The sequence below is a fragment of the Monodelphis domestica genome, chromosome 2 (genome assembly GCF_027887165.1).
Source record: "Monodelphis domestica isolate mMonDom1 chromosome 2, mMonDom1.pri, whole genome shotgun sequence".
NCBI lineage: Eukaryota > Metazoa > Chordata > Mammalia > Didelphimorphia > Didelphidae > Monodelphis > Monodelphis domestica.
Window position 1 is genome coordinate 424,858,546 of NC_077228.1, and position 26,193 is coordinate 424,884,738.

Sequence of the window (26,193 nt, forward strand, 5' to 3'; positions counted from 1 at the left end):
GTACTTTCAGAATTCATGATTTTGACAGAATAATTGCTCCTTAGACAAGCACAGATGGCAAAGCCTCTTTCCCCTTGGGAGATGGTTTTTGTGTGTTTCTCTAGTTGAAAAAAAAATGCCTCATTTTTAAGGTAACTTGATAATAAGTCTTTTCCAATTTATCTGGTTTGGTCAGTCTTTCCAGCTTAGTAGGACCTGCCTGAACTTGTTCTTTGAAAACCCAGGGATGCCTGTACAAAGGAACTAAAATAGACCATGAGTGGAGATTTAGAGGCTGCTAGGTATTACAATGGAAGGAACTTGGAGCCAGGAAGACTTGAGAATATGACCTCAGGTACTTAGTAGCTTTGTTTTAACTTCCTTCTTCCTCAGCTTCCCTAACTGTAAAATGGGGTTGACAATAATAGCACCTGCTTTGCGTGAATATTTTGAGGATCAAATGAGGTAATATTTATAAGGTGTTTAGTGGTTTTGGGAACATTTAACAAATGCTTATTTAAATTGCCTTAATTAAGGTTCTATATCTGTTCTCAAAGAGTTCACATATTAAACAGGATATTATGACATTCTCTCTTCTCTTCTTTGTGTTATTTCCTATCTAAAATAGAAACCTGGAGAACCTCAGAAGTCTATAATTCAGCTATATTACATGGGACCATATCTTAGTTAATAATTCTTCAGTGTACTTTGTGTGATTAGAAAATCTTGAACTTTTGGATTTCATCTCCCAGAATGCTTTTTCCTTCATCCACGTAAGGTCTTTGGGTATTGTGTATAAATTCTATAACTCTGTATTTTTCTCTCTCTTTTCCAATGACTGTGGCTTGATTAACTCCCTCCTTTGCTGTAGCTTTTTATTTTCCTTTACTTCAAGTTATTATTAATAAATCTTATTAAATATAATACTTGGGGTATTTGGATATTAACTTTTAATCTTACAACCTTGGGAGGGGATTGTTTTTACACAAAACATTTCCATGAATCTATATTTCACTGGACTCCATTCCTTAACTAGTGCTTACTTTTTGGCACATTAACTCTTTCAAGTTACTCCTTTAGGACACTAAATAGAAAATATAAATGTTCCTCACTACATACCTGACTTACTTCTGAGCAAGAGCTCCAGTGTCTCTGTTACAGGCCTCAATGCTTACAGTACACTGTATAGAATAAACAATCTATTCATTCCCAGTGTTTCATCTTGGAAGCCTAGACCACTGGTTCCCAATGTGCAGTCCAGAGACCACTGGTGGGTCCCTGAGACCCTTTTAGGAAGTCTACAAGTTCAAAACTATTTTCATAGTAATATTATGATGTTTTAAATTTTTGATAGGATAAATATTGATAGAACTCACATAAAGGAAAACTTTTGGGAGTTCCTCAAGAATTTTTAAGACTCTAAAGGGTCCTGAGACCAAAAAATTTAAGAACCACTAGTGTGGACCATAATTCAGTTCATGGTTATTTGCCTGATAACTACCTAACATTTCTGGGGTTTGGATTTTCCCAATTTCTGAGACTTAAATCTTTGGTTTTCCTATATAAAAGAATAGATATAAAAGTAGAGATAGTACCAAGCCCAGGGCCAAGGTCATTGTTTCAAGCACTTTATTAGTTCTATTCCTGGCTTCTTTATGGGTAGTTATGGCCAATTAAAAACTGAAAACTACTTTGCAGTCCCCTTTGTATCTATGTAAAGCAATACAAAGTAATTACAGGAGGGAGAAAGAGCCCTAACCAAGGGGGGGGGGGGAATCAGGAATGTCTTTCTGAGTTGTTTTCTTTGAAGGAAGACAAACACTTAGATGAAGCAGAGGGACAAATAGCATGCAAGCATGGAGGATGGGAAATGCTCATATCTGAAACTAGCTAGTGTGACCTAGTTTGGTTGCCTATGTAAAAGATGAAAATTATAATGTGCCCATGAACTCGTTTGGAAAGACACTGCCAGGCAAAAAGAGTTATGATGGAGAGATAATGCTATAATTTTGGGAAATTTAACCATAACTACTGGCTCTTTCCTTTAAAAAGAATAACCTGATGTTCTTTTTTTTGCATTAGTCACTTTTAAATAATTCTTTCCATGCCAATAAAATCCTTCCTTTTAACAAAGAAGTATTATTATGCAACATAAATCCACACATTAAGTTTGTTTGACAGTACATTACTTATTCCATATCCATAGTCCACCACCTCTCTGTGGAGATGCCTGAAGCATTGCTTTACCGTTAGTTGTCTGTAGTCATAATTCATCAAAAATAGTTTTGGCATCAAATTACTGATACCACACTGGAGCCAGAGCTGGCATGTGAAATGAGAACAGGATTCTAAATTTTAACAGAAGAACAAGACAAGATTTAGCCTTCTATGGAATATTAAGCTGGCCCCAGACCATGCTTTATATCCTAACCAGTCATCTGCCAGAGAGCCTAGGCTCCCCTTGGCATCTTTACATTTCTTCTACCCAAAGCCCCTTCTCCCCACCTGGAATAGAGCACTCCACATAGAATATCAAAGACTTTCTCCACCTTCTGTGGGGAGGTGATCAACTCAGAACCCTAACCTGCCTAACCTGGCAATTAGTGAGTGTAACTAACACACTATCTGTGGTTGGCCTTAGTCCATGCTTCACATCATACTAGGAAGCTGAGCGTTACCTTTGAGGCATCTGCCAACTACCTTGCCACTCACATGAGTACCCCTTTGGCTTCTTTATCCTTCTTATCCCCCATCTACCCACTTGCTCTGGAAGCAGTAATACTACCATTGTAGCTAGAAAGGCTGTGGCAGTGAACTGCCTTATGGCCCCTTATGGCACAATCTCTGAGACTCCTTAACACTAAAAACATCTTTCTTTGGCCAACTTTATTCAAAAATATTGTACCTATGTATTAAAATACAAGCTTCTTGAAGGAAAAGACTGTCCCACTTTTATATCTGTATTTCTAATGCCTTCCACAGTGCCTGGCACAAAGGAGACTATTGTTTTCAATAAATATTCAATGAATAAAATATTCAGATAAGTCATTCATTCATTTGTTTACTCATTCCCTTGTCTTTTGTCCCCTACCTTGCTGACTCATCTCCTATGATTATCCTCCCCAAAGCATGTGTACTTCCATGTTTTTCCCCAGGAAAGCTACTGGATTCTGCCAGTCTCTAGAAGGGATATTATAATGACAATTGCTGAGAAAACATTTATTCCTTAAGGTAGACTTGCTTATAATCCAAAGCAAACTCATAATCATAGGTAATTTGGAATGATGGCCAATACAAGAGCACCTGGCCCCACCAGAGGTAAATCTTAACTTTATGTTCCCTACCACTTTTTCCCATCTCAGTATCCTATCTCTTTCACTCTTGCTACCGTCAGTGAAAAAAGGAAAACTTGTTAATTTAGAGTCAGTCAGCTATTTCAGTGCCTACTATGCACCAGGTGCTAAGGTAATAAGGTAACTAGGATACAGAGGATTGGCCTTAGAGTTGTCTTCTCTCTAGCACATGCTTATTGTGTGAATAGCTCTATGCCCCCCAACAATGGAGGGGGTTTCCACACTGGATATTCTCCACAATAGGACCGCCAGTTACTTGTCTTCAAAAGTAACATTTTGGGTTTTAGAGGGTTTTAGCAGGAATATATTGTTCTCAACTACCTGTTCTCAATCTCTGAATGAGGTGGGGTGATTGAGATGAGATCTCTTGGTATATATCCTAGTAAGGCATAACATTAATGGCATGAGTTTCTTTCTTCCTTTCTCTTTCTTTCCTACCCCTCTGGATGGAGATAAGGGCAGGGCTGGGGGTAGAGGGGGGTCTATGCTTCTAGGAGGTACTTATTTCCTTAGGTAAATACCCTTTGGTAAATCATAGGAATGACTTCATAATATAGTCATAATCCTAGATTCAATCTTCGTGTTCATTTAATTCAACCTCTTCATCTTGTAAACAAGGAAACTAGATTACAGTGGACCAATTATCTTTTGATGAGAAATCAAAGGTTGTGAGTGTCTATTCTTACTAGATATCAGATAGCAAAAGGAAACCCAAAGAGGTTTAGCAACTTGCTCACAGCTCACATAGATAGTAAGTGTTAGAGTCAAGACAAGCACTTAGCTCCTGTGACTCCAAGTTCAGGGATCATTATTCTGCAGTATATCAAGGCATTGATAGACCATGCCTCCAGGAGGGAAAGTGAGCAAGAAATAAACCAGCAAAAGAAATAAAGAGCCATTCTTTACACAGGATGAGTGCTACGAATGTACACTTGTACATCCTGGGGAGCAGCAGCAGCTGTTCTGATAGAGAGAGAGATCCATGCTTCTTTCAGACACAAGTAGTGAAATAACCATCAGAACCAAGCTTACAAGTCTAAAAAAAGGTCAGGGACTTGACTGCCAATGACTGAGTTCCCTTGGTAAATTCTTCACAGAACCATCACCTTAGTAGGGATCACTAAAAAGCCCATGCTTCTATTTTGGTTTGACACCAATGCTCTAGACAGTTCTCTAAGACTACGTTACAGAGAAGGTGATGACCTGTGTTGGTCAAATAATTTTCTTTACCATGGGTTCCTTAAACCAATGAAAGCATAGTCTGATCTCTGTCCCTTTCCTTTTTTCCAGACAGGCAGCACATTTTCACTCTGGAAGGCATGATCTATCAATGCCTTGGCATAGTGTGGAATACTGATCCCTGAACTTGGAGTCATGGGAGCTAAATGGTCATCCCAACTATACCATTTACTATCTATGTGGGCAAGTTGCTCAAAGGCAGCACAGCACAACAGATAGTGTTGGACATGGAATGAGAAAAACCCAGGGTTTGAATTCCACCCTCATTTTCATACTTAGCTGCTTGATGTTGAGTACATTGTTTAACAGCAGTGTTTTTCTGTAAATTTCTGTAAAATAGAGTTCAGCTAGGTGGTGCAGTGGATAATCAGACTGAATTAAAATTTGGCCTCAGACACTTATTGGCTGTGTGACCCCAAGCAAGACACTTCACTCTGTTTGCCTCAGTTATTTCATTTGTAAAGTGAATTGGAAAAGGAAATGGCAAGCCATACAGTATCTTGGCCACAAAAACCCCAAATGAGGTCATGAATACTCAGACAGTACTGAAAAATGACTAAGTGCCACCACTACCACCACCAAAATCAGGTTAATGATTGCATCTAAATTACAGGATGCAAATGAAACAATAATCTATTTAAATGTGAGCAATTATTGCTTGGTCAATATCACCTTTACCTTGGATGTTTTCCCATCTTGCCTGTCTCCTGGACATTTTTAGTTTGCTCACCTCCAAATTATATCCTCTTTAGGACTGCTCCTTCCATGACTTATATTTCCTTTTAATATCTTATAATCCATTTTAGGCCAATTGCCTTGCTGTTACTGGCAAGTCCTAAATCAAGTCCCCTTTTCCCAAGCCAGCCCTATAACATACCTCCAATAAATGTGTTACTTCCCCCAGGAGCATTTCCATTTTCAAAGAGGATAGAAGCATGATGTGACAAGCCGGAGCCAGGAACCAGGACATGGGCTGCTGAGCAGAGGGGCCAGAGGCAGAAAGCAGTGTCTGAAATAGAAACAGGGCCAGTACTAGGATCAAGGAAGGAAAGGAGAGAGACTGTGGTCAGCAAGCAGGGGGTCAGTACTAAGGAGCATAAACAGACTCCAGAGAGTTTTCTCAATTTGTTACACTCGGCATTTTTCAGATTCCAATGCTTTAGGCTCAGTTTTATGAGATTGGTCCCACCTTTAGTTCCCTCTGAAACAAGGATTCTTAAGCTTTTTTGTGTGTCATGGAGGTCTTTGTAAGTCTCAAGAAGCTTCTGGATCAGTCCTTAGAATTTGGAAAATATATAGGATTAAACATAATAGCACTTTAAGGATTTCAAAATATACAAGTTAACCCTATTGGCCTTCATATTAACTCTGTAAGGCAGGTGCTATTATCATCTTCATTTTATAGATGAGGATTCCTGAAAAAGGTCAAGTTTCTTCGTCAGGGTCACTCAGCTATTGTGGGTGTTGAGGAGGGATAGACAGAGGAAACTAATTTATCAAAAACATTTATCAAAATATATTTAAAAAAATTCACAGACCCCTAGTTAAGGACATCTACTGTAAACTTACTGTGATCTCCACCATTATATCCAGAATAGTTCTCCAGAGCAATAGCTATCTTCTAGGGGTGATGGGCAATACCTCAGTAGAAGGGAAAGCTCTTTGAAAACTTTGGAGTTACATAAATGTGGATTATAATACTTTTCAAACTATTATCCACCAAAGTCTTACTTTGCTGATTTATGATAGTATATGGTGGTAGTATGGTGGTGACCCTACACTCTCAAAGGCTATGCCAGCCAAACTCAAACTCTTTTTTACTGTTATTCAGGTCCTTCCAACTCTTTGTATCCCTGTGGATCTTTGTTCTTGGCAAAGATACTGTAGTAGCTTGCCATTTCCTTCTCTAATGGTAAACAGAGGTTAAGTAGGTTAAGAAGTTAAGCCCAAGGTCACACAGCTAGGAGGTCTTTGAATCTGGATTTGAACTCCAATCTCCCTGACTCCAAGCCCAGTGCTCTATCCATAGTACCTCCTAGCTGCCTCTATTTCTGCTCAATTTCTGGCAGGTCTTTATAACAAGGAAAGGCTACTAGCATGGAGTCAGTGATAGTCTTTTTGTTTGTTGTCTGAGGACCAGCCTACCTAAACTCATAGAGTTTTATCACAATTTTGGCTGGAGCTTGGGAAATGTTTTGGCCCATGTTAATTACAAAAAGAAATCTACTAACTAGCTTCCTTGATGCTTTATATATTTTCTACCTTTTCTCTCTGTGCATTTGCTTTTGCCTGGACTAGGAATGCTGGGGTGCACTCTTATCTCTTAAAATCTCTTAGTACTTATAAGATAAGCTGAAGGAACACCTCTTCCATGAAGCCTTTCTTAATACTCCCTGATCATAGAACCCATTACACTCATAGCTTTTTTTAAAAAACCCTTACCTTATCTCTTAGAATCAATACTGTGTATTGGTTCTAAGGTGGAAGAGCAGTTAGGGCTAGGCAATGGAGGTTAAATGGCTTGGCTGGGGGAAAAGAGCCAGGAAGTGCCTAAAACCTGGCTTTCTCTCCAATCACTGAGTCACCCAGCTGCCCCAACTCCTGTATTTTTAATTGCAGTTTACCTCCTCAGTCTCCTTTTCCTTTGACCTAACAGTAGATTCTCATTTGGATCATTCAGAGGCTCCTGCTTTCCTTTTATTCTTTCTTTCCTTTTAACTAATGGGGTGAAAATGTCAAGATCAGTGCACAGTAGTAGGAGCAAATGAAGGGTTCAAGAACAAAACAGAATTAATCCCATTGAGAAAAGTAGTGGCCAAAAGTAGCTGCTCTGACGATGAAAAAACATCTGGCCCCTGCTAAATGTCAGCCCAGTGACTCTAAGTAGTATGTCTTATAATTACTTTGGGTTCACTTAATCAGCCTGGGCTTCATACTCTCTCTGGTTCTTACATTGTTGCTGCCTGATCTTTCCCTGGTACAATGTTTCAGGATCTTCTTAGTATATACCCTAAGGTGTCTCTTTCCAAATAGAAAGATCTACAAACTAGTAATGATCAGATTTCAGTCATCAGGTAATGAAATAATTTCAGACACATGGATGATGCTTTTCTTCTCTTCCCTAAAAATAAGGTGACAGAAACAATCAGGTGCAGAGAAAGAATCCCAGATGACCAATCAGTGAACATTGATCACTGAAAGTATTCCTGGGAGATGATTTTTAAAATGAAGACCTAGATTTTTTATTTAAACACTGGTGATTCTAAGCCCTTTTTGCAGTTCTTTCCCCCTTAATTTGAATGCCTTCCCCTCTGTTGATTATTTTCAATTAATCCTGTATTTAGTTTGTTTATATATAGTATTTGCATATTGTTTCTTATTAGATCATGACCTCTTTGAGAAGAGTGACTATATTTTGCCTTTCTTTATATTCCCATTACTTAGCATGGTGCCGGACACATAGTAGGTATTTAATAAATGTTTATTGATTGATTGTAGGTGATAATAACAAGAGTTCAGGTTGTAGCAGTCATAAACTGGGGCTATAGCAAGAAGCTATAAAATAATAACAATATTTGGAAGATATAGTATATAATATGACAGAGAAATCAAGAAATGAAAGAGACCTGCTAATTATAATCTATGCAGAGGGTTCATGAATGTACTTCATGAATAGTTGACATAAGAATAAAGTCAGAAGGTGCTAGACATGGAAATTCTGAACATCACAGACAATGAAATTGACTCTACTTGGATAGGAATTATCTGGTTTCCAATCAAGCAGTCATTTCAGGTCCAGCTGTTTGTGGTCCAGGCGGATCATTGACTTGTTGAAGCAAAGGTCAAAATCAATACCAAAATCAAAGAAAAGCTAAATGAGAACAGACTGTATTTGATTGCAAAAGTTCCAACCTATCCTATTTAATTCTGAAAAATCAGAACCTGACAAACCTAAAGACTGATTGTCTTTTTTTCTTAAATTTTTTAAAACTAATTTAGAAGAATAAATAAAGAGACCAAAAGAACCCAGGACCCATTTAATTTAGAGAATACCTCATCTCCTTGTCAAGTAACATTGCTAGTCAGAGGACATCAGTCATTTAGATTATTTTTAGTTCATTTGTAAAAGTGGAGGGTAGCTAGGTGATATAGGGTAGAATGCTGAGACTGGAGTCAGGAAAATACATCTTCCTGAGTTCAAACCAGACCTCAGATGCATATTAGCAGTGTGACCCTGAGCAAGTCACTTAACCTTGATTACCTAAGTTTCCTCTTCTGTTAAATGAGCTAGAGAAGGAAAAAGCAAACTAGTATCTTTGCCAAGAAAACTCTAGACAGTGTCACAAAGAATTAGGCACAACTGAACAAGACAAAGTGGATGATTTTTATTACTAATTACATTTTATTATTAATTACATTAGTAATTTTATTACTAATTACATTTTTATTATTAATTACTACTTAATATAGCACTTTACAAGATGCTTTTCATAAGGAAGTCTATGTACTGTATTGTCTCATAAATATCCAAAGGCCATTAAGAGAAAAAAAACAAGCTTGCTGGTAGCTTTGCATGATCTCTAGTTAAATCAGATTAAATTGAGAGCATGTATAGATGAAATTCGATGGAAAATAGTCATGGACTTGAAATGGAAAACACTGACATTTCTGGGGTGATTCATTTTTATCAGTGACTACAATGGAACTACCATATTTGGATTCTAGCACCTTTGTATCCAGAATAACATGTAAAAAGTAACTATGACACTTAAAAAAAGATAAAATTGGGAAGACTGATTACACATAGTGAAATTAGACAAAGCTAAAGGACCACAATTTAAAAAGCACTCAGGTATTGATTTTCATGACTCAAAGAAAGGAAGATTCTAGAATCATGTTGGTGAACCTATGGCATGCATACTGGAGCATAGCAGAGTGGGCTGTTTCCTTCACCCTCTCCACACATGCCTGAAGGCATTTCTTAGCCACTCCTTTTTCCAGCAGCCCAATCAGAGAACTTCCTCCTTCCCTAGTCTGGGATAAGGTAAGGGTGGGGAAAGTGTGGTTGGCTTACATGTGGCATGAGGGTTACAGTTTGGGCACTTGCTCTCTAAAAGGTTAGCTATCACTGTTCTAGAAGAATGGTACCATATCACATATGGTTTTTTTTTTCATCAAAGAAAGATAAACATGAAGAAATCTGTATCAATCCAGATGTCTACTTATTTTTGTAAAATCTTTTAGAAAATTAGCTATTCAGGCTTTGAGATATCCTTGATGGAAATGCAAAAAGGAAAAAGGCATGTTTTCAGATTTTTCTATAGTAGATCATATCTTTAGAGTCATACAATTTAATAAGAGGAACAGAAACTTTAAGATAATGCTTTGTCTCTTTGGAGAATTACTTAAAATAAACATTTAATGAAGTGGATCAAAATATTATTTTGAAATTCCTCCTCAGACAAGGTATCTTTCATCTCTGTGATGTCAAGATCATATCATATTTGTGTCATATTGAATGGTTTGTTCAATTGTCTGATAAGTATGAACTTCAAATGAATTATAAAATAATATATTCTCATTTAGGGTGCTCACTAGAGTTATAAAGGATGTCTGATATAGATTCTAAATAGAAAAGAACTCCCTATAGAGGTGAGATTCTCCCATTTATAGAAAACATAGTTTGTGGTATGTGTGTGTGTGTGTGTGTGTGTGTGTGTGTGTGTGTGTGTGTGTATGTGTGTAGATATATCCATAAAATTCTGGACACCTTGAAGTCTCCTCAATGAAATAATATTCTTTAAAAAAAGATCAGCTTAATTATCTTTACCTTTAAAAATAAAGTGGATGAAAAGCAATGTATTCTTATTTTCCATTTGCCAATTCTGATAACTATTTAAATGGTCCTATAGATAAACACTACAGACAGATAATATTATAAGGAACCCAGTACTGAAAATGAATCATTTGGAGAATATTCAGTGATCTCAAAAGTGTGGTGCCACAAAACTTGCATCTTTAAAATACCAATATTCTTCCAGTGATGCTAGATGACTAAAGATCGTAGAACACTAGAATCTTAGTAAAATTGAACGCAACTAAGAGAAGAATGAAAAAGTCTTTCTATGATATATATAAGTGATATAAATAAGGTAAATCAATATTGGCTTGCAAGCAAAAAGTGGTACAAAGACATCATGAGGAACATGGATGACTGAAGAAAGGATGGACCAGAATGTAGTGAGGGGAAAGTAGAACAGATAGGCAAACTATTCCATATGGCACACTGGTTGGTGCCTGTGAAATATTAAAAGTCTTCTAGGGCATTGGGATAGATCTTCTATGGAATATCTTTTAAAAATGAATAATTGTGCAATATGAGAAGGAATTGCAATTTGAATACATAGAGGATGATGTGGTAACATATGCAGAGTATCAGAGTATGGTCTAGTGGAAAAAGAAATGGCCTTGGAATCAGAAAAACATTGTTTCAAGTTCTGGCCCTGGGTCTTATTAATTATGAGTCTCTTGGAAAGTGGCTTATCCTCTTTAGAACTGAATTTCCTCAAATGAAAACACTTTATAAATCATATAATTTGGCCAAATTGCACTTTACAACATGGAATGTTTTCTTTCCTTATCCCTGTATCTTACTTTCCCTCACTTCTTTCAAGAAAACTTTCCCTGAATGCCCTAAGTTGAGTTCTTTTCTGTTAGTGATTTTCAATATATCTTGTACATAGCTTGATTGTACATAATTATTTATAAATTGGCTCCCCATTAGATTGTGAGTTCCTCAAGGGCAGTGACTACCTTTTATCTTTCTTTGTAGTCTCAGTTCTTAGCATGGTGCCTGGCATAAAGTAGGCATTTAATAAAATTTAATTGACTAACTGATATGGAACTCTAACTTCTCTCTCCAACTGGTTATTTCCCATGTGAAGAAAATACTCCATACTGATCTCAGCCTCTTGGAATTCTTTAATTTCCTTTGTAGCTCATCAAAAGGCTAGTCCTTTACCTGAGGCTTTACTTATACTAGTCTACCTCCAAATGCTGGTGCCTTCCCCTCAAATTATCTTATACTTATTTTGCAATTGTGTAAGATATTTACATAGATGCTGAAGATACTTATATACTTACATACTTCCTTACTCAAATGTAAGTTCTTTGAGGGCAGGGACTACTTCATTTTAGTCCTTGTTTTCCCCTATGCCTTGTACAATACCTGGCATATTATAGGTGCTTAATAAATACATTTTGACAGATGAGTCAATTACATAAATGGAAATTATTATTAGTACTAATAATATTGGTTTAATGGGTTTGGTAATTATTATCCTATTTACTTCACAGTAAAGGCAGAATGATATTATAGTAGCTCTAAAATCAAAGAAGCTGAGTTCATTTTCTACCCCTAACCTAACTTGAACAGATCACCTAGTGACCCTGGACTTTAGTTTCCTTATCATTAAAATGAGAGGTGGGAGGGACTAGATGAATTCTGAGATCCTTTCCAGCTCCAGTTCTAACATTCTATGAATGTAGCAAGATAATATATGAAAGTATCTTGTAACTCAATCATTATACAAATCTAAGGTATTATTATTACCTCAAAAGTTACCCAATTTCACAGGTACTTTCTCTATGGACAAAGATTGAAACTTCTTTAAATCTTCACACTTGGTTCAAGCATTCTTGGGAGACAAAGAAAACATTATCTGGAGGCAGTGCTTCTTTTAACAAGCCTTTTAAAACTGAATGTGATTGGTTATAGGTTATATAGTCAATTGTTAATTACATACTTAAAGACTTGCCATATTGCTAAGTCTTGTCAGCTCCTATATTCAGCTGGCATAGCCATCAAGAACTCAAAATGAACTTCCTGCCAAGATGTGGCATCAGTGTTGGAATTTAAAGGATGGCTATGATTACTGCTTTAAAGGGAAACTGTGAATTAAATTCAATTTAACTATTATTTATTGAGTATCTCTTAGGAGTCAGGCACCAAGATTGGCATTGTAAAGAATATATAGAAAAGGAAGACATTATCCCTAATTTTTAATAAATTTGATTATTGGTTAGAAATAATTAATTGATGAAAATAATTATTAATCTGAAACAGTTGTTTATTTATATGACTTGATAGTAAGAAATGGTGCCAGATTTGAGTAGGCTTCATAGCTGGGTTGAATAAAATCTAATATTTAGGATTAATAGTAAGCTAATTGTTTAAGAATATATATATATATATATACATATATATACATGTATAGATATATTAATTTAAGAAGATAATAATATTAATCATTTAGATATCAAAGTATCTATATATCAAATTCCCTTGCTGTCAAAAACTTGCAATTCACTATAAATTTGTAGTATCAACTTCTCCCTTATAAAATGCCCTTCTTTTCTTTGTTTCTTTACAAACGAAACACAAACTGGTCAGATGAATGGAGATTTCCTGCTCCACCAAGACTTTAGATCCTCTTTTCCAGGGGATTCCCTTTCAAAACAAGACAACTACAGGGTTTCAGGGTGAAGAGGAACACTAGCACATAGCAGTGCTTGTGGACACTAGGGAGCAAGGGACCACAGTTCAAGGGGTAAAAGAATGATTATGGTTACTCACAGACCAGAGCACATGTCTGGAAATCTTTAAATACAACTCTCCTTACATTATACCACTTTGAAAAAACTGAAAGCAGATAGATCCTCCAGAGCTAGCATAGCTGTACCCGAATTTTGGAATAATGCTCCTTTCACTGCAGAAACAGAGTCCAACTTTAAATTAAAAGAAAAGAAAAAGCTGGAAAATGAGCAAACAGAAAAATAAATTCAACATAGAAAGTTATTTTGGTGACAGGGAAGACCAAAACACAAAGTCAGAAGAAGACAACAAAGCAGTATCCAAAACATCCAAGAAAAATGTTAATTGTTCTCCATTCCAAAAAAAAAATAAATGGACAAACTCAAAAGGTATTTTAAAAATCAGTTAAGAGAAATAGAAAAAAATTGGGAAAAGAAATGTGTGAGTCAGGAAAATTATGAAAAGAGTAAACAATTAGGTAAAAGTGACACCAAAAATACTGAAGAAATCAATGCCTTTAAAAAACAGAACAGGACAATTGGCAAAGCCACAAAAATCCAGCGAAGAGAAGATCTTCTTTAAAAACAGAATTGTTCAAAAGGGGAAAAATTACAGTAGAGAGAAAAAACTTCCTAAAAGACAGAATTGGCTATATGGAAGAAGAAGTATAGAAGTTCACTGAGTAAAAGACCTCTCTAAAAGTACAACTGGTCAAAGGTAAAAGGAGGTAGAAAAGCCACTCAAGAAAATCATGTCCTAAAAATTAGAATTGGGCAAGTTGAAGCTAATGACTCACTGGGCAAGAAGAAACAATCAAGCAAAGTCAAAGAATGAAAAAAATAGAAGAAAATCTGAAATAGCTCATTGGAAAAATGACTGACCTGGAAAATAAATCTAGGATAGATGATCTAAGAATTATTGGACTCCCTAAAATACTGATTTAAAAAAGAGCTTAGTTATTTTTCAAGAAATTAGCAAGGATAATAGTCCTGATATTCTAGAACTAGAGAGCAAAATAGAAGTGGAAATAATCCACTGGTCATCTCTTGAAAGAGATCCCAAAATTATTACTCAGGCATATTATAGCCAAATTCCAGAACTCCCAGGTCAAGATGATAATATTGCAAGCAGCCAAAAAAAGAAAAAAAATTCAAATCCTGTGGAACCACAGTCAAGACAGTATGGGACTTAGCAGCTTCTACATTAAGGATCAGAGGGCCTGGAATATGACGTTCCAGAGGGCAAAGGAGCTAGAACTTCAAACAAGAATCACTTACCCACCAAAACAGCATAGTCTTTACAGGGAAAAATGGATATTCATTGAAACTGAGGACTTTCAAACTTCCTGATGAAAAGACCAGTGTTGAATGAAAAAAAGAATGATTTTAAAATACAAAACTTAAGTATAAAAAAGTAAACAGGAAAGAGAAATCAAGACATTCAATAAGAAATTGTGACCATTGCTGCATGATAAGATGATTCTTATAATTCTAAAGAAATTCATCATTATTATTATAGTTAGAAGGAATATACACAAGCAAAGGTCAAGGAATATAAAGTGAATATGACAGGATGGTATTAAAAATCAATTAAGGCATGAAAAAGAGGCATGCATTGGGAAGAAGGGGAAGGGAAAAATAGAATGATGTAAAACTATCTAAAATAAAAGAACTTTTATAGTGGACGGGAAGATGGGGGAGACAGGGAGGGGAAAATATGAACTCTGCTCTCATTATAATTGGCTTAATCATGGAAGAATATACACAATCAAGAGAGTATAGAAATCTATCTTACCCTGCAAGTAAGTAGGAGGGAAAGGGGATAAGAGAGGGGAGTGGGACTGATAAAAAAAGAGGGGAAATTAGGGGAAATGGGAGTTACAAACAGAGTGGAGTACAATACACAACAATTATAATGATGCAGTCTTTTTACAAGTCCCTCTAATAAACACCTCATTTTTCATATACCTAGAGAAATTTGTCAAATATAGAAGAATACAAGTCATTTCTCAATTGATAAATTGTCAAAGGACATGAACATGAAGTTCTCAGATTAAGTAATTAAAGCTGTTTGTAGTCATGCAAAAATGCTATAACTCACTATTAATTATAGAAATGCATATTAAAATAACTCTGAGATATTACTTCATATGTATTAGATTGGCAATTATGACAGAAAGTGAAAATGACAAAATTTGGAGGAACTGTGAAAAACTGAGATATGAATACACTGTTTATGGAATTGTGAACTGATTCAATCATTTTAGAGAACATTTTGGACCTGTATCCAAAGGGCTATAAAACAATACATATTCTTTGACACAACAATACTATTACTAGGCTTGTATCCCAAAGAGATAAAAAGCATAAAGGAGAAGGAGCTCTACTTACAAAAATATTTAAAGCAGCTCTTTTTGTAGGGGCAAAGAGTTGGAAATGAGGGGATACACATCTATGGGGGGATGACTGAGTTAGCTATAGTATATTATTTTAATGGAATACTTTACGTAATAGTATATTATTTTAATGGAATATTTAATGGAATGGAATTTTAATGTTGTGCAACAAGAAATTACAAGCATGAAGAGCTCAGAAAAATCTGGAAAGACCTATATGAACTGAAGCAGATTGAAATAAGCAGAGCAGAAGACCATTGTACACAGTGATAGGAATATTGCACAATGAACAACTGTGAAAAACTTGTCTATAAATGATCCAAAACTATCCCAAAGGACTCATGATAAAAAATGCCATCTGCTTCTAGTAAAAAAGAACTGAGTCTGAATCCAGACACACTTTTTTCACCTTTTTCTTAATTTTTTGTTCGAGTTTCCATTTACAAAAGGATTAATATGGATAAATGTTTTATATAACTGTACATGTTAAAATCTATATGAGATTGCTTATCATCTCAAGGGAGCTTTTGTTGAGGGGGTGGAGATGGAGGGAGGGAGAGAACTTGAGACTAAGTATTCTTCGAAAGATATTGGAACTGTTTTTGTATGTAATTGAAGAAAAAAATTTAGAGGGCTATGAGAATTTATTCAGATAAATCCCAAACCTATATGCATTCAACCTCCTTTTTTCTTCTGAGGTCCGGTAACATATTACTAACTCCTTATTGAACATCTCCAAATAGACATTCTGGAGGTATCTTAAACTTTATTTTCCTTCCTTCCTTTGTTTTTAACTTTCCTATTTCTGGGATGAATATCATCATCCTTATAGTTACCCAGGTTGCAACCTTGAGTCATCTTTGACTTTTTTCCTTTCATGGTACCTGCACATTTGACTAGTTGCTGTCTTTCAATTCTACCTTCACAATATCACAATTTTTCTCTTCTCTCCACTCACTTCTAGTTCAGGTCTTTATTACTTTTCACTTAGACTATTGCAACAGTATCCTACATGGTTTCACTGCATGCATTTCTCTATCCTTTTCAACCTACCCTCTATACAAGTGCCACATTGATGTGGCACATCCCTGCTCAAAAATGTTCTAGTGCTTCTGTCTTGCCTATAGGATAAAGCATAAGGTCCTTTGCTTGGCTTCTGAAGCCCTTCATAGTCTAGCTCTAGCCTACATTTTTAGACCTCTTACATGCTACTTTTCTTCAAACTATACACCTTATGTTCCCATCAAATTCGCCTAATTTGCTCTTCTTTTCCCAGTGTATTTCATCTCCTCCTTTTCTGCCTTTATATAATAGTTTGTTACTTATGCCTAGAATGCCCTTCATCCTGATCTCATGGAATTTCTGGCTTCCTTCAAGCTTCAGCTTAAGAGCTACTTCCTACAGAAAGCTTATCCTGAAACCTTCCTATCTCCTATATCTAGTACTTTCCTCCTTCCAAAATTATGCACTATATCTCTATGGCATATAGATATTACATTTGATTTTTTGCATACATGTTCCTCCTGCCTCCAAAAAATGTGAATTTGAGGAGAGGGACTGGCTCATTTTTTGTTTAGCAGAGAGTCTGGCACACAGGAAGTACATAATAATTCCTTGTTGAAGGAATGAAAGGGTGCTTTTTATGTCTTTTAGCCCAAGAGAAGAGAAGACTGAAGTATGACTTTTGAAGCACAAGAGTTGCTGTAATTGGGATCATAGCCAGTTTCTTCTTTTAAAAAAATATAAAGAAGTGAAAATAGGCTTCGGTTTCATTCTTAAGGGACTTAGTTAAATTTGAGAATTTCCGAGCAACAATGTTAAATATTGTCTCCAGAGGAGATTATGGAATCTCTTTCTCTGGAACTTCTTTAAAAAGGTGGATTGAATATTGCCTATCAAAGACCTGTTTGGAAGGAGGGACTTTAATGGACACAATTTCTGCCAGTTAATGTCTAGTAATCTCAGCTGAGGAATGGGAAAGGATTATGAGGAAGTTAGAAACTACTTTTAGATATTTAGAATAGAAAAGGAAACCTGAATGGGTCAGGAAAATAGGAAAAGTTAGAAGGACAAAACCTAGATATATTAGGCAAAATGGGAAAAAAAGAGAATTTCAAAAAGATTTTTTAGAAATAAAAATTCCAAACATTCTTTTCTATATAGAACAGCTCTTTGGGAAGAAATAGAAGGAAACATACAGAGGTTAATTTAGGATATGTAAAATTAAGTATGCTAATAAATTTTAATTAAAAAAGAAGGAATTTTTCTTTCTTTAAATCTTTCCTTCTTTAGACCAAAATGAAAACATTAGAATTTTATATACCTTGAATTTCTCTAAATCAGACCTTCCTTCCAGGGATTTGATCTATATACTTACAAAGGGATAAAAATAAATAAAAATATTTTTTTCTTATTTTGACTCATCATGAATAATCAAATCATGAAGACAAGCCACCTAAGGAAAAAATACAACTTTTTTCATATCTAATAAGCCAATGGAATTCTGATGTCAGGATCTTGGGAAGGGCTTCTTTATTTAGGTAAAGCATACATACATGCGGATTGACAATAACTATCATGACACTAATGTCTCCTCTGCCCTACAACAGACCACAACAAAAATATCTGCTTTTTGATTCTAGCTACCAAAATTTCTCCAGGTATTTCACAGACATAGCCCATTTTAGCTATTTCTAATAAAATAATTCTCCCAATTCCCACCTCCTAAAAACCAACAACATAGAAACATCTAAATATAGAAAAACCAGCAGGTGCATGGAGGAGGCATGGTTTTCACAGAGAAAAAGAAACAAGTATTTGTAATCTAGAAAGGGGAAAGATGTTCCCTAGTTCAGATTCTGTAACAGCTCTTTCCTATTGAAAAGCATATAGTAAGGAAGGGATGCTTGGCTCCATGGGCAATAACCATGAGTAGTTCACTTACAGAATCTATATATCTTGATAATAACCTAAAATTGAAGAACAACATAGTGATATTACAGAAAATTCTATAGGACACTTTTCAATAACCTGGTTAAGAAGTATCTAAACTCAATGTGAAGATCAAGTAACTCTGGTATCTAGCAAATTGTTAGAAAATTATCCTACTTAGAGATATTTTACCAATTGAGCAATTAACAGATTAGAGCTGTCACTGTTGAATCCCAGCAAATTAATGGAGTCTAATGCCACATAGAACAAAAACATTAGCACACATGTGGTTGTGTAATATTGGCAACAGTGATAGATTCATTATGCTGGGGCAACATGTTGGATAGCAGCATCTTTCCCATCTCAGCTCAGGAGGAAATCTCTTTGCTAAGAGCTTTCGTAAATAAATTATTTTCCTTATTTATTTCCCCCCTTTCTTTTGTTGTTTAAGCTGAAGGCCAATTGGGCACTGTAACCAAACTAAACATTTACATTGGGAAAAAAGAACATAAAGCGCCAATTATGAGAATTAATCATTATAGCAAGTGGACACATGAGAGAAAAGAGAAATTGTTCCTAAGTCATATGTTCTGTTGGGATATATCCTTTATTTTCTTAGTACAAATAATGTGTAGAGGAGAACAGCTAGGATTGAAGTGAACTGAACCAGGAGAACAATTTATATTATAGCAACAACACTCTAAAAATAAACAACTTTGAAAGATCTGAGAACTCTAATCAATGCATTGATCAGTCATTTCTCCAGAGGATTAATGATGAAGAAAGCTACCCTTCTTCTGGAAAAGAGGTGATGGACTAAAGGTGAAGAATGAAACACATTTTGGAAATGATCAATATGGGAATTTGTTTTGCTGGACTATGCATATTTGTTACAAGGGCTTTGTTTTTAATTTTCATTGTTGGGAAGAGAAAATAAATGCTGGTTAGTTGCCAAAGGAAAAAAAATATATAAAAGATTGGTTAAAAGAATTGAGTATTCCAGAAAGTGAAGTCTTAGAGGAGACAAGTTAGCTATATTCAAGTATTTGAATGATTGCCACATGAAAGAGGGATCAGACTTACTTTTCTTGTTTTCAGAGGTCAAAACCAGAAGCAATGGTCAGAAGTTGAAAAGAAATAAATTTAAGATTTACATAAGGAAAAAATTTCTTGTTAAAACTATCTAAGAATGAAATGAGATATTTTTAATGCAGCATGGTGTCTTTGTCAGTCTCAGAAAGCATGTGGACTCCTTATCAGAATGCTTTAAGTGCACAAAATAATATGCACTTATAATAATGTGATTATGAAGAAAACCACATAGAGAAATAAAATTATCAAAATATTTTGTAAAATCCCAACAAATTCATGGGGCTTAGGTTAAGAACTTTGATCTCCAAAGTCTCTTCTCATTCAAAGATTCTGTGATTTTGTAACTTATTATAATCATCATATTGAAATTTTTTACTTTGCTTTTTTCTTCTAAAAGTTTCTAATACTGCTATTATATATGAAGTCTTAAAATCTACTAAATTTTCATGGGAAAATGGCCAACAGACTCAGAATTTTCAAGGTCATCTAAGCCAATTCATCAGCCAATAACAACAATTCTTTCCATAGAATCTCCAACATATGGCCAATCCAATCCCAGCTTAAATACTTTCAAGTAACATATTAGAACATATTTCATCATGAGATAGCCTAGTCTGTCCTAGTCATTAGGAAGCTTTTTCTTTTCTTAGCAAAAATCTTCTTCTTCATAATTTACACCACATGAACCTAGTTTACTTTTGGAACAAAACAGACCAAGTTCAGAACAAAATAGACATGACTTTCCAGAAGATTAATGGAACTATGCCTATTATCTCAGAGGATAAATGGTAAACCCAAACATAGAATTATTGTAGTGAAAACCCCCTAGTGGTTTAGTGTCAGTAAACAATAGAACTGGAGAATTTCTATCAGTTGAGAATTCAGCCTCTGACAACATAGCTGGCTAACATTCAAAGCAGTGCTGGCATACCACCCACTTTCCCTATGCCATATATCTTTTTTTTAAATTCTATTTCCTGATTGAGCCCAAGACAGGTAGCCCTCACAATTAACTCAGTTCAAATGAATCATGTTTATTGTAACAGTGACCTTTCATTTCACACAATCAGCTGTCACATTCATCATATCTGCCTTTGTGCTTCATAGCCTTCTTTCTTACTCTGATTTATTTCTCCTAATGACTCAATGCCCAATTTCTGATTTCTGGATCACTTAACTATTAAACTGTTCTACAAATGTGTATTGACAGAAATAATTACCATCACATAATTTTGCTCTCAAATCATAAAATGTGCCAGTGCAAGACTATAAAAAGGCAAATGAATATTTATAGAGAAAAACTAATGGAGACAGCCCCTACCCAGTCAGTTTACCATCTATAGTCCTGGTTACCCAGCATTTTAAAGATTAGGCATTTAATTTTTAAAATGAATTACTTTGAACACCTTTGGACAAAGGAAGAATGACTTGAAAGAGATAACTGATGTAGAGAACATAGTTATTTGACAGTGGAAAAATAAAAATATATCAACAGGATTTGAAATTGATACCACAAATGCCCATGCTTGTTACTTTACCTACCAGATGGAGTTCCTATTGTATTTTGAATTATCAACTTTGTAAGAGTTCAAGAAGAAATCACTGGGAAGGCTTAATGGATGGCACTTGCTTCTCCCAACATCATTCATACAGGAGATGACACACAGACTCATTTCATTTCATGGTTGGTTTATTCCATGACACTTAAAAAAACAAATTTGTTTACCATGTTACTACAAATCAATTTACTTTAAGTACATTTTATATTATTCTTGTTGGTCTATAACCAAATTTCAATATCCAAGCCATGACCAGGTCAACACATCTCATATAGCTTTATCCATCTTTTCTCCTCTGACAAATTTCTTTCTCCTTTATGTTTTTCTATTTTGGACACCTATTTTCAATATTTTTATTATTGACTCATTCCTCTAGAGATAGTTGTCTCCACATCTGCTTTTTAAATTTCCTCCCAAATATCCTTAGGACTTCTATTTTCATCTGTCAATTGCATGTCTTATACATTTAAGGTCTCAGCTCTTATTCATTTCTAGAATTCTTACAGTGCAAATGTAATCTTTGGTAGTCTTATTTGTGACTGGATTTTCAGTCCATCTGTTGTGCATTTATTACCTTATTAATATGGGCCAGGCACTGTGCTAAACTTTTGGAATACAGGGAAAGGCAAAAAAATCACCCCAGCCCTCAAAGAGCTCATAATCCAATATGGGAGACAATATGTAATATTGTTATATTATTACATACACACAAGCTATAAACAGAATAGAAGGAAATAAATCTCAGAAAGGAGACACTGGGAAGAGAGAGGAAAAGTTGGGGGGGACCAGGGAAAAGTGAAACTTGAGCTGAGTTGTCAAGGAAGCCAGAGAAGCTGAGTCAGAAGTGAGGAGGCTGGAGCATCCTACTATATACTACTTATAAACATTTATTGTTTATTTTTGATTAGGAAACTATGGGGAAAGTGGAATGGATGCTTTCAAAGAGCTGGCTGCCCAGGAAGGCCTATGCATTGCTCACTCAGACAAAATCTATAGTAATTCTGGAGAGAAAAGCTTCGATCGGCTTCTGCGCAAGCTCCGGGAGAGGCTACCCAAGGCCAGAGTGGTGGTCTGTTTCTGTGAAGGGATGACAGTCAGAGGGCTCCTGAGTGCTATGAAACGTCTGGGAGTTGTAGGAGAATTCTTACTCATCGGCAGGTAAGTCTCCTCCTTGTGAACTCATTCATGGCTACTATGCACATACACCTGCAGGGTTTAATTTGTGACTTCCGAAGAGATGGAGTAAATTCTGCCCAAATGTATGCATTGATAGTAGGGCTCTTCTCACCTCTTTTTACTTATGGTTTGCAATGAGCAATAAAATGGCTGAGACATAGGACCTTTGCCATTTCTAGCAAAAGGGGTGGGAGATGGTCAGGGTTCCCTGTATTGTCTTAGGAAGATTATATTTTTGTTGATGCAAGTGCTCATGAGTCCATCTTGACCAAACACAGAAAGTTGGCATGTATATTGGGGGACAGGGGGTTAGGGGTAGAAGTGAAAGATGAGACAGAGGAGCCTGGGAAAGATTTCTATTTAAAGTACTGACATTTGAAAATGGTACTGTACAAAGACAAGGGCAAAGATGGACAAAAAAAAATTTGAAAAAAGCAGAGAAAGTCTCTTGATGTATTTAGGATATAATGAAGGTAAGTACTGTTTTCATGCCTCCTGCAGGAGGAAAATATATCCATGTGTATTTGTATGTGGGAATCCCCATTTCCAAATAAGGTGAAATTTGTTCTCTTAGAAATGTCTGTTTTTCTTTATGCATCATGTGTATTTAATGAGGATAAGCTCTACGATGCTTCTCTGCTTCCCTCTGGGTTTTGGATCAGTAGTTATATTGATACTTTCTCCCACATTGTTTAAATGAGGAAGCAATTGCTGTTCTTATCCCTAGGAGGAATCATGACTAAATTAAAATGTATTTCTTTCTTGTCAGATCACTATCACTAGATTTCCTACCCTTTTTCATTCCTGACAGCTTTCTTTCCCCCTAGCCAATTTTACTCGAGACACATCAGACCTCAGGCTGCTGAATCAGATTCCTCTTGTCACAATTTAAATGACTTCTCCCTCTTCTCCTATTGTTGAGTGTTATGTGTAGCAGTTAAGGGCAGTGGGTGTAGAATATGTGTAGAGGCTCAACATTACTCTCCCCTCACCCAGCAACCAGATTATACCCCTCAAGGACACCATGTTCCCTCTGGCAAAGAGCAGATTTTCCTATCACCTTGATGGACCTCTCTCAGGGGAATGGGCACCAGAACTCCATGCCCTAATTAAAGATAGAGATAGCAGATTTCAAATGACAAACCATGATTCACTGTGAATTTGGGAAGGACTAGAAATATTAGCAGAAAGTGTCATACTTTTTACATAAGCAACCTCCTCAACAAGATGCCCAGGGATGTGCATCTAAATAACCAAATAAGAGGGAAACTTAATTGAATGGAATGGAAGTAATCAGAGGTACCATAGGGCTGTGCTCAATGAAAGCCTTTAAATTATCCATCAAAGCTATAGACAACTGATATTCAGACCTCATAATCACTCCAACCCAGTAATATGGGTTTAGAAAAATTATTCTTATTAGAGGCACTTCTTGTTAAATGATTTTCCTCAAGTTCAAACTCAAAGTAGTCAACCATGCAGAAATATTTGTCTTTAATGTATCCCAAGAGATTCTTCACTTGACTTTTAGGGAGCTTGCACAGGTATGGTAAATGTGATGAAATGTCTATGAAAATGTCTATTTTCTAAAGAAAATGCAATTATGAGTAATCCAAACATGAATGACTAATTCCATAAACATTATTTTCTGGTCTGATGGAGATAATAGTAATAAGTTATATCTTCACACATGCTTTCCCTATTCAAGTGTGTTTACTCTCATTTGAAATCTCCTGGAGGAAAGGACTTTTGCTTCCTGTGGAAGATTCCTTATTGCATTATGATGTACAGGCATATAGTAGATGCTTAATAAATGCTACTATTTTGTCTGCTGCTAAGCATACAAAGGGTCATGAATAATTAGTGGTTGGGCCATTGTTCTCCATTTTCACTGAGGTAAATAGAAACTAAAATGACTTCGCCAGAATACCACAACTAGAGTCTAGCCTAAACTAAGTTTGGAGAAGCTTACTACATTTTCACTGAGGAAGTGAAACGTAAGAAGTAGTTTAGAAACATACAAAATTTCTGTAGTAAAAGCTAATTTCTTCCTCTTCTGAAATTGCATAACATTTTATTCAATTAGCATTGTATTGCACTTTCATATTGTACATTCTATTATAGTTATCTGTGTACACAATATTTTTATGATTATTATATCATTTGATTTTTACACCAACCCTGGAAAGGAGGGAGACTTTTATTAACCCCATGTCATAATTTATTAATTTTTTTAATCTAGTATCACTAAGTTGAGCCATCGGTTATTTATACATCCATTTGGATATTGGATATGAGTATATTTATCACATTACTTTCATGTCCAAAAGGGGGTTGGTATGAAGGAACAAAGAGAGTATAACTATTTTTCTCCCTTAGAGGGAAAGAATTCTCTCACTTTGAAATAATTCAGTTCTTTACTCATACTCTGTCCATTCTGATTGTACCGTTTCGGCCAGGACCCTAGCATATAACTGGAAACATGTTCTTAATATCCTTGAATTAGAAGATGACACACTATTGCTAACTCTCTCTCTCTCTCTCTCTCTCTCTCTCTCTCTCTCTCTCTCTCTCTCTCCATTTTTATTGAATGGGAGATGGGAGGTTGGTATTTGAATGAGTGGAAGTTATTTTAGTCTCTTATTCTATTAATCAGAGTTTAAACATGGGAAAGAATCCAAATTTAGCAGTTTTCAGGCCAAAAATAGGAGGGCTATTTATTTTATGGAGATTGTACATTTTCTCTGAAACATGGCATCAGGTTCATACATAAAAATGATTTATCATCAAGAAGCCTAACAAAAGCATATGAGCTGTTTTGGAATGGTCACGATGCATAGAACCATATTGTGTACATCGAATCTCAAGGGCAAAAAATGATTAAATACCTGCTGATAAAATGAACCAGACTTTTTCCTTCAGCCGTTCTTGAGCCAAACCTAGAATCATGAGAAATATTGGGAAGATGACATTGGCAGATTTCATTTCTGGAAAAGATACTAAAGAGAGGGATGGAGTAGAGGAACGCCAAAGGCTTTTCCAGCTCTAAAATGTTTTGATTATGACCCTTTTAAACTACCAAATTTTCTTAATGATGTAATATGGCTATAAGTTATGAATACTATACTACTCAACTAAAGATTCAATCATCAATCTTGGGGCAGCTAAGTGGCTCAGTCAGCTAGACCTGAAGTCAGGAGGACCAAATTTGGTCCAGATATTTCCTAGCTATGTAATCTTGGACAAGTGGTTGAATACCAATTACCTAGACCTAACTACTCTTCTGCCTTAGAACTGATTAGTATTGCTAATTAGTATTAATTCTAAGACAGAAGGTAAGAGTTTAAAAGAAAAGAACCATCCAAATGGTCTCCTTCTCTGAACATACATAGGATTACCCTTCCGTACTTCTGTGATTACATAGATATGGGCACTACCACTAACAAAGAAGATCAAAATCCATCCACATGTGCTCATCTTGTGTCTTATCCACGTTGGCTTACAAATTCTTCACAAGAGTCACTCAATGAGTGAAGTTTCTTTCTTTATATTTCTAAACTTTTTTGTGGCGGCCAAACAAGTATATGGGTTATTCATTAGATTTCTTTGATTCTCATTACATGATCAGGCTCACTCTTTGGGTTTTTGGTCACATTTCTCCAGTGACATCCTTCATGCCACTTCTCCTACAGTCTTTTAATTTGTTATGTTATGGAGCCTATTTAAGTCTACTAGGTGTTGAGAAGGCTCTCAGAAAGAATAAAGGGAAGCAGATAGGGAACATGCAGGATGCCAAAAACAAAACATTTTCTTCTCTGTAAAATGGAGATATAATTACTTAAAATATCCATCAGTCAATACAAATTTATTTATCAA

General features: G+C 35.7%; 1 protein-coding gene and 1 long non-coding RNA gene across 5 annotated transcripts in view; one reads left to right on the forward strand and one right to left on the reverse strand.

Annotated features, from left to right (window-relative positions):
• GRM1 (glutamate metabotropic receptor 1) overlaps window positions 1-26,193 on the forward strand; it is a 443,691-nt gene that overhangs the window by 80,635 nt on the left and 336,863 nt on the right. For both annotated transcript variants that reach the window (XM_007484695.3, XM_056818909.1), the window contains exon 3: window positions 22,050-22,299. In XM_007484695.3, coding sequence (XP_007484757.2) covers window positions 22,050-22,299 — 250 coding nt within the window. The remainder of the gene's footprint in view (window positions 1-22,049; window positions 22,300-26,193) is intronic.
• The window catches only part of LOC103102522 (uncharacterized), a 70,286-nt gene that overhangs the window by 33,079 nt on the left and 11,014 nt on the right, over window positions 1-26,193 (reverse strand). For all 3 annotated transcript variants that reach the window (XR_001627189.2, XR_001627188.2, XR_008916706.1), the window contains 3 exons: window positions 25,206-25,256; window positions 21,125-21,285; window positions 5,449-5,580 (listed from right to left, as the gene is read on the reverse strand). This is a non-coding gene — a long non-coding RNA (uncharacterized LOC103102522). The remainder of the gene's footprint in view (window positions 1-5,448; window positions 5,581-21,124; window positions 21,286-25,205; window positions 25,257-26,193) is intronic.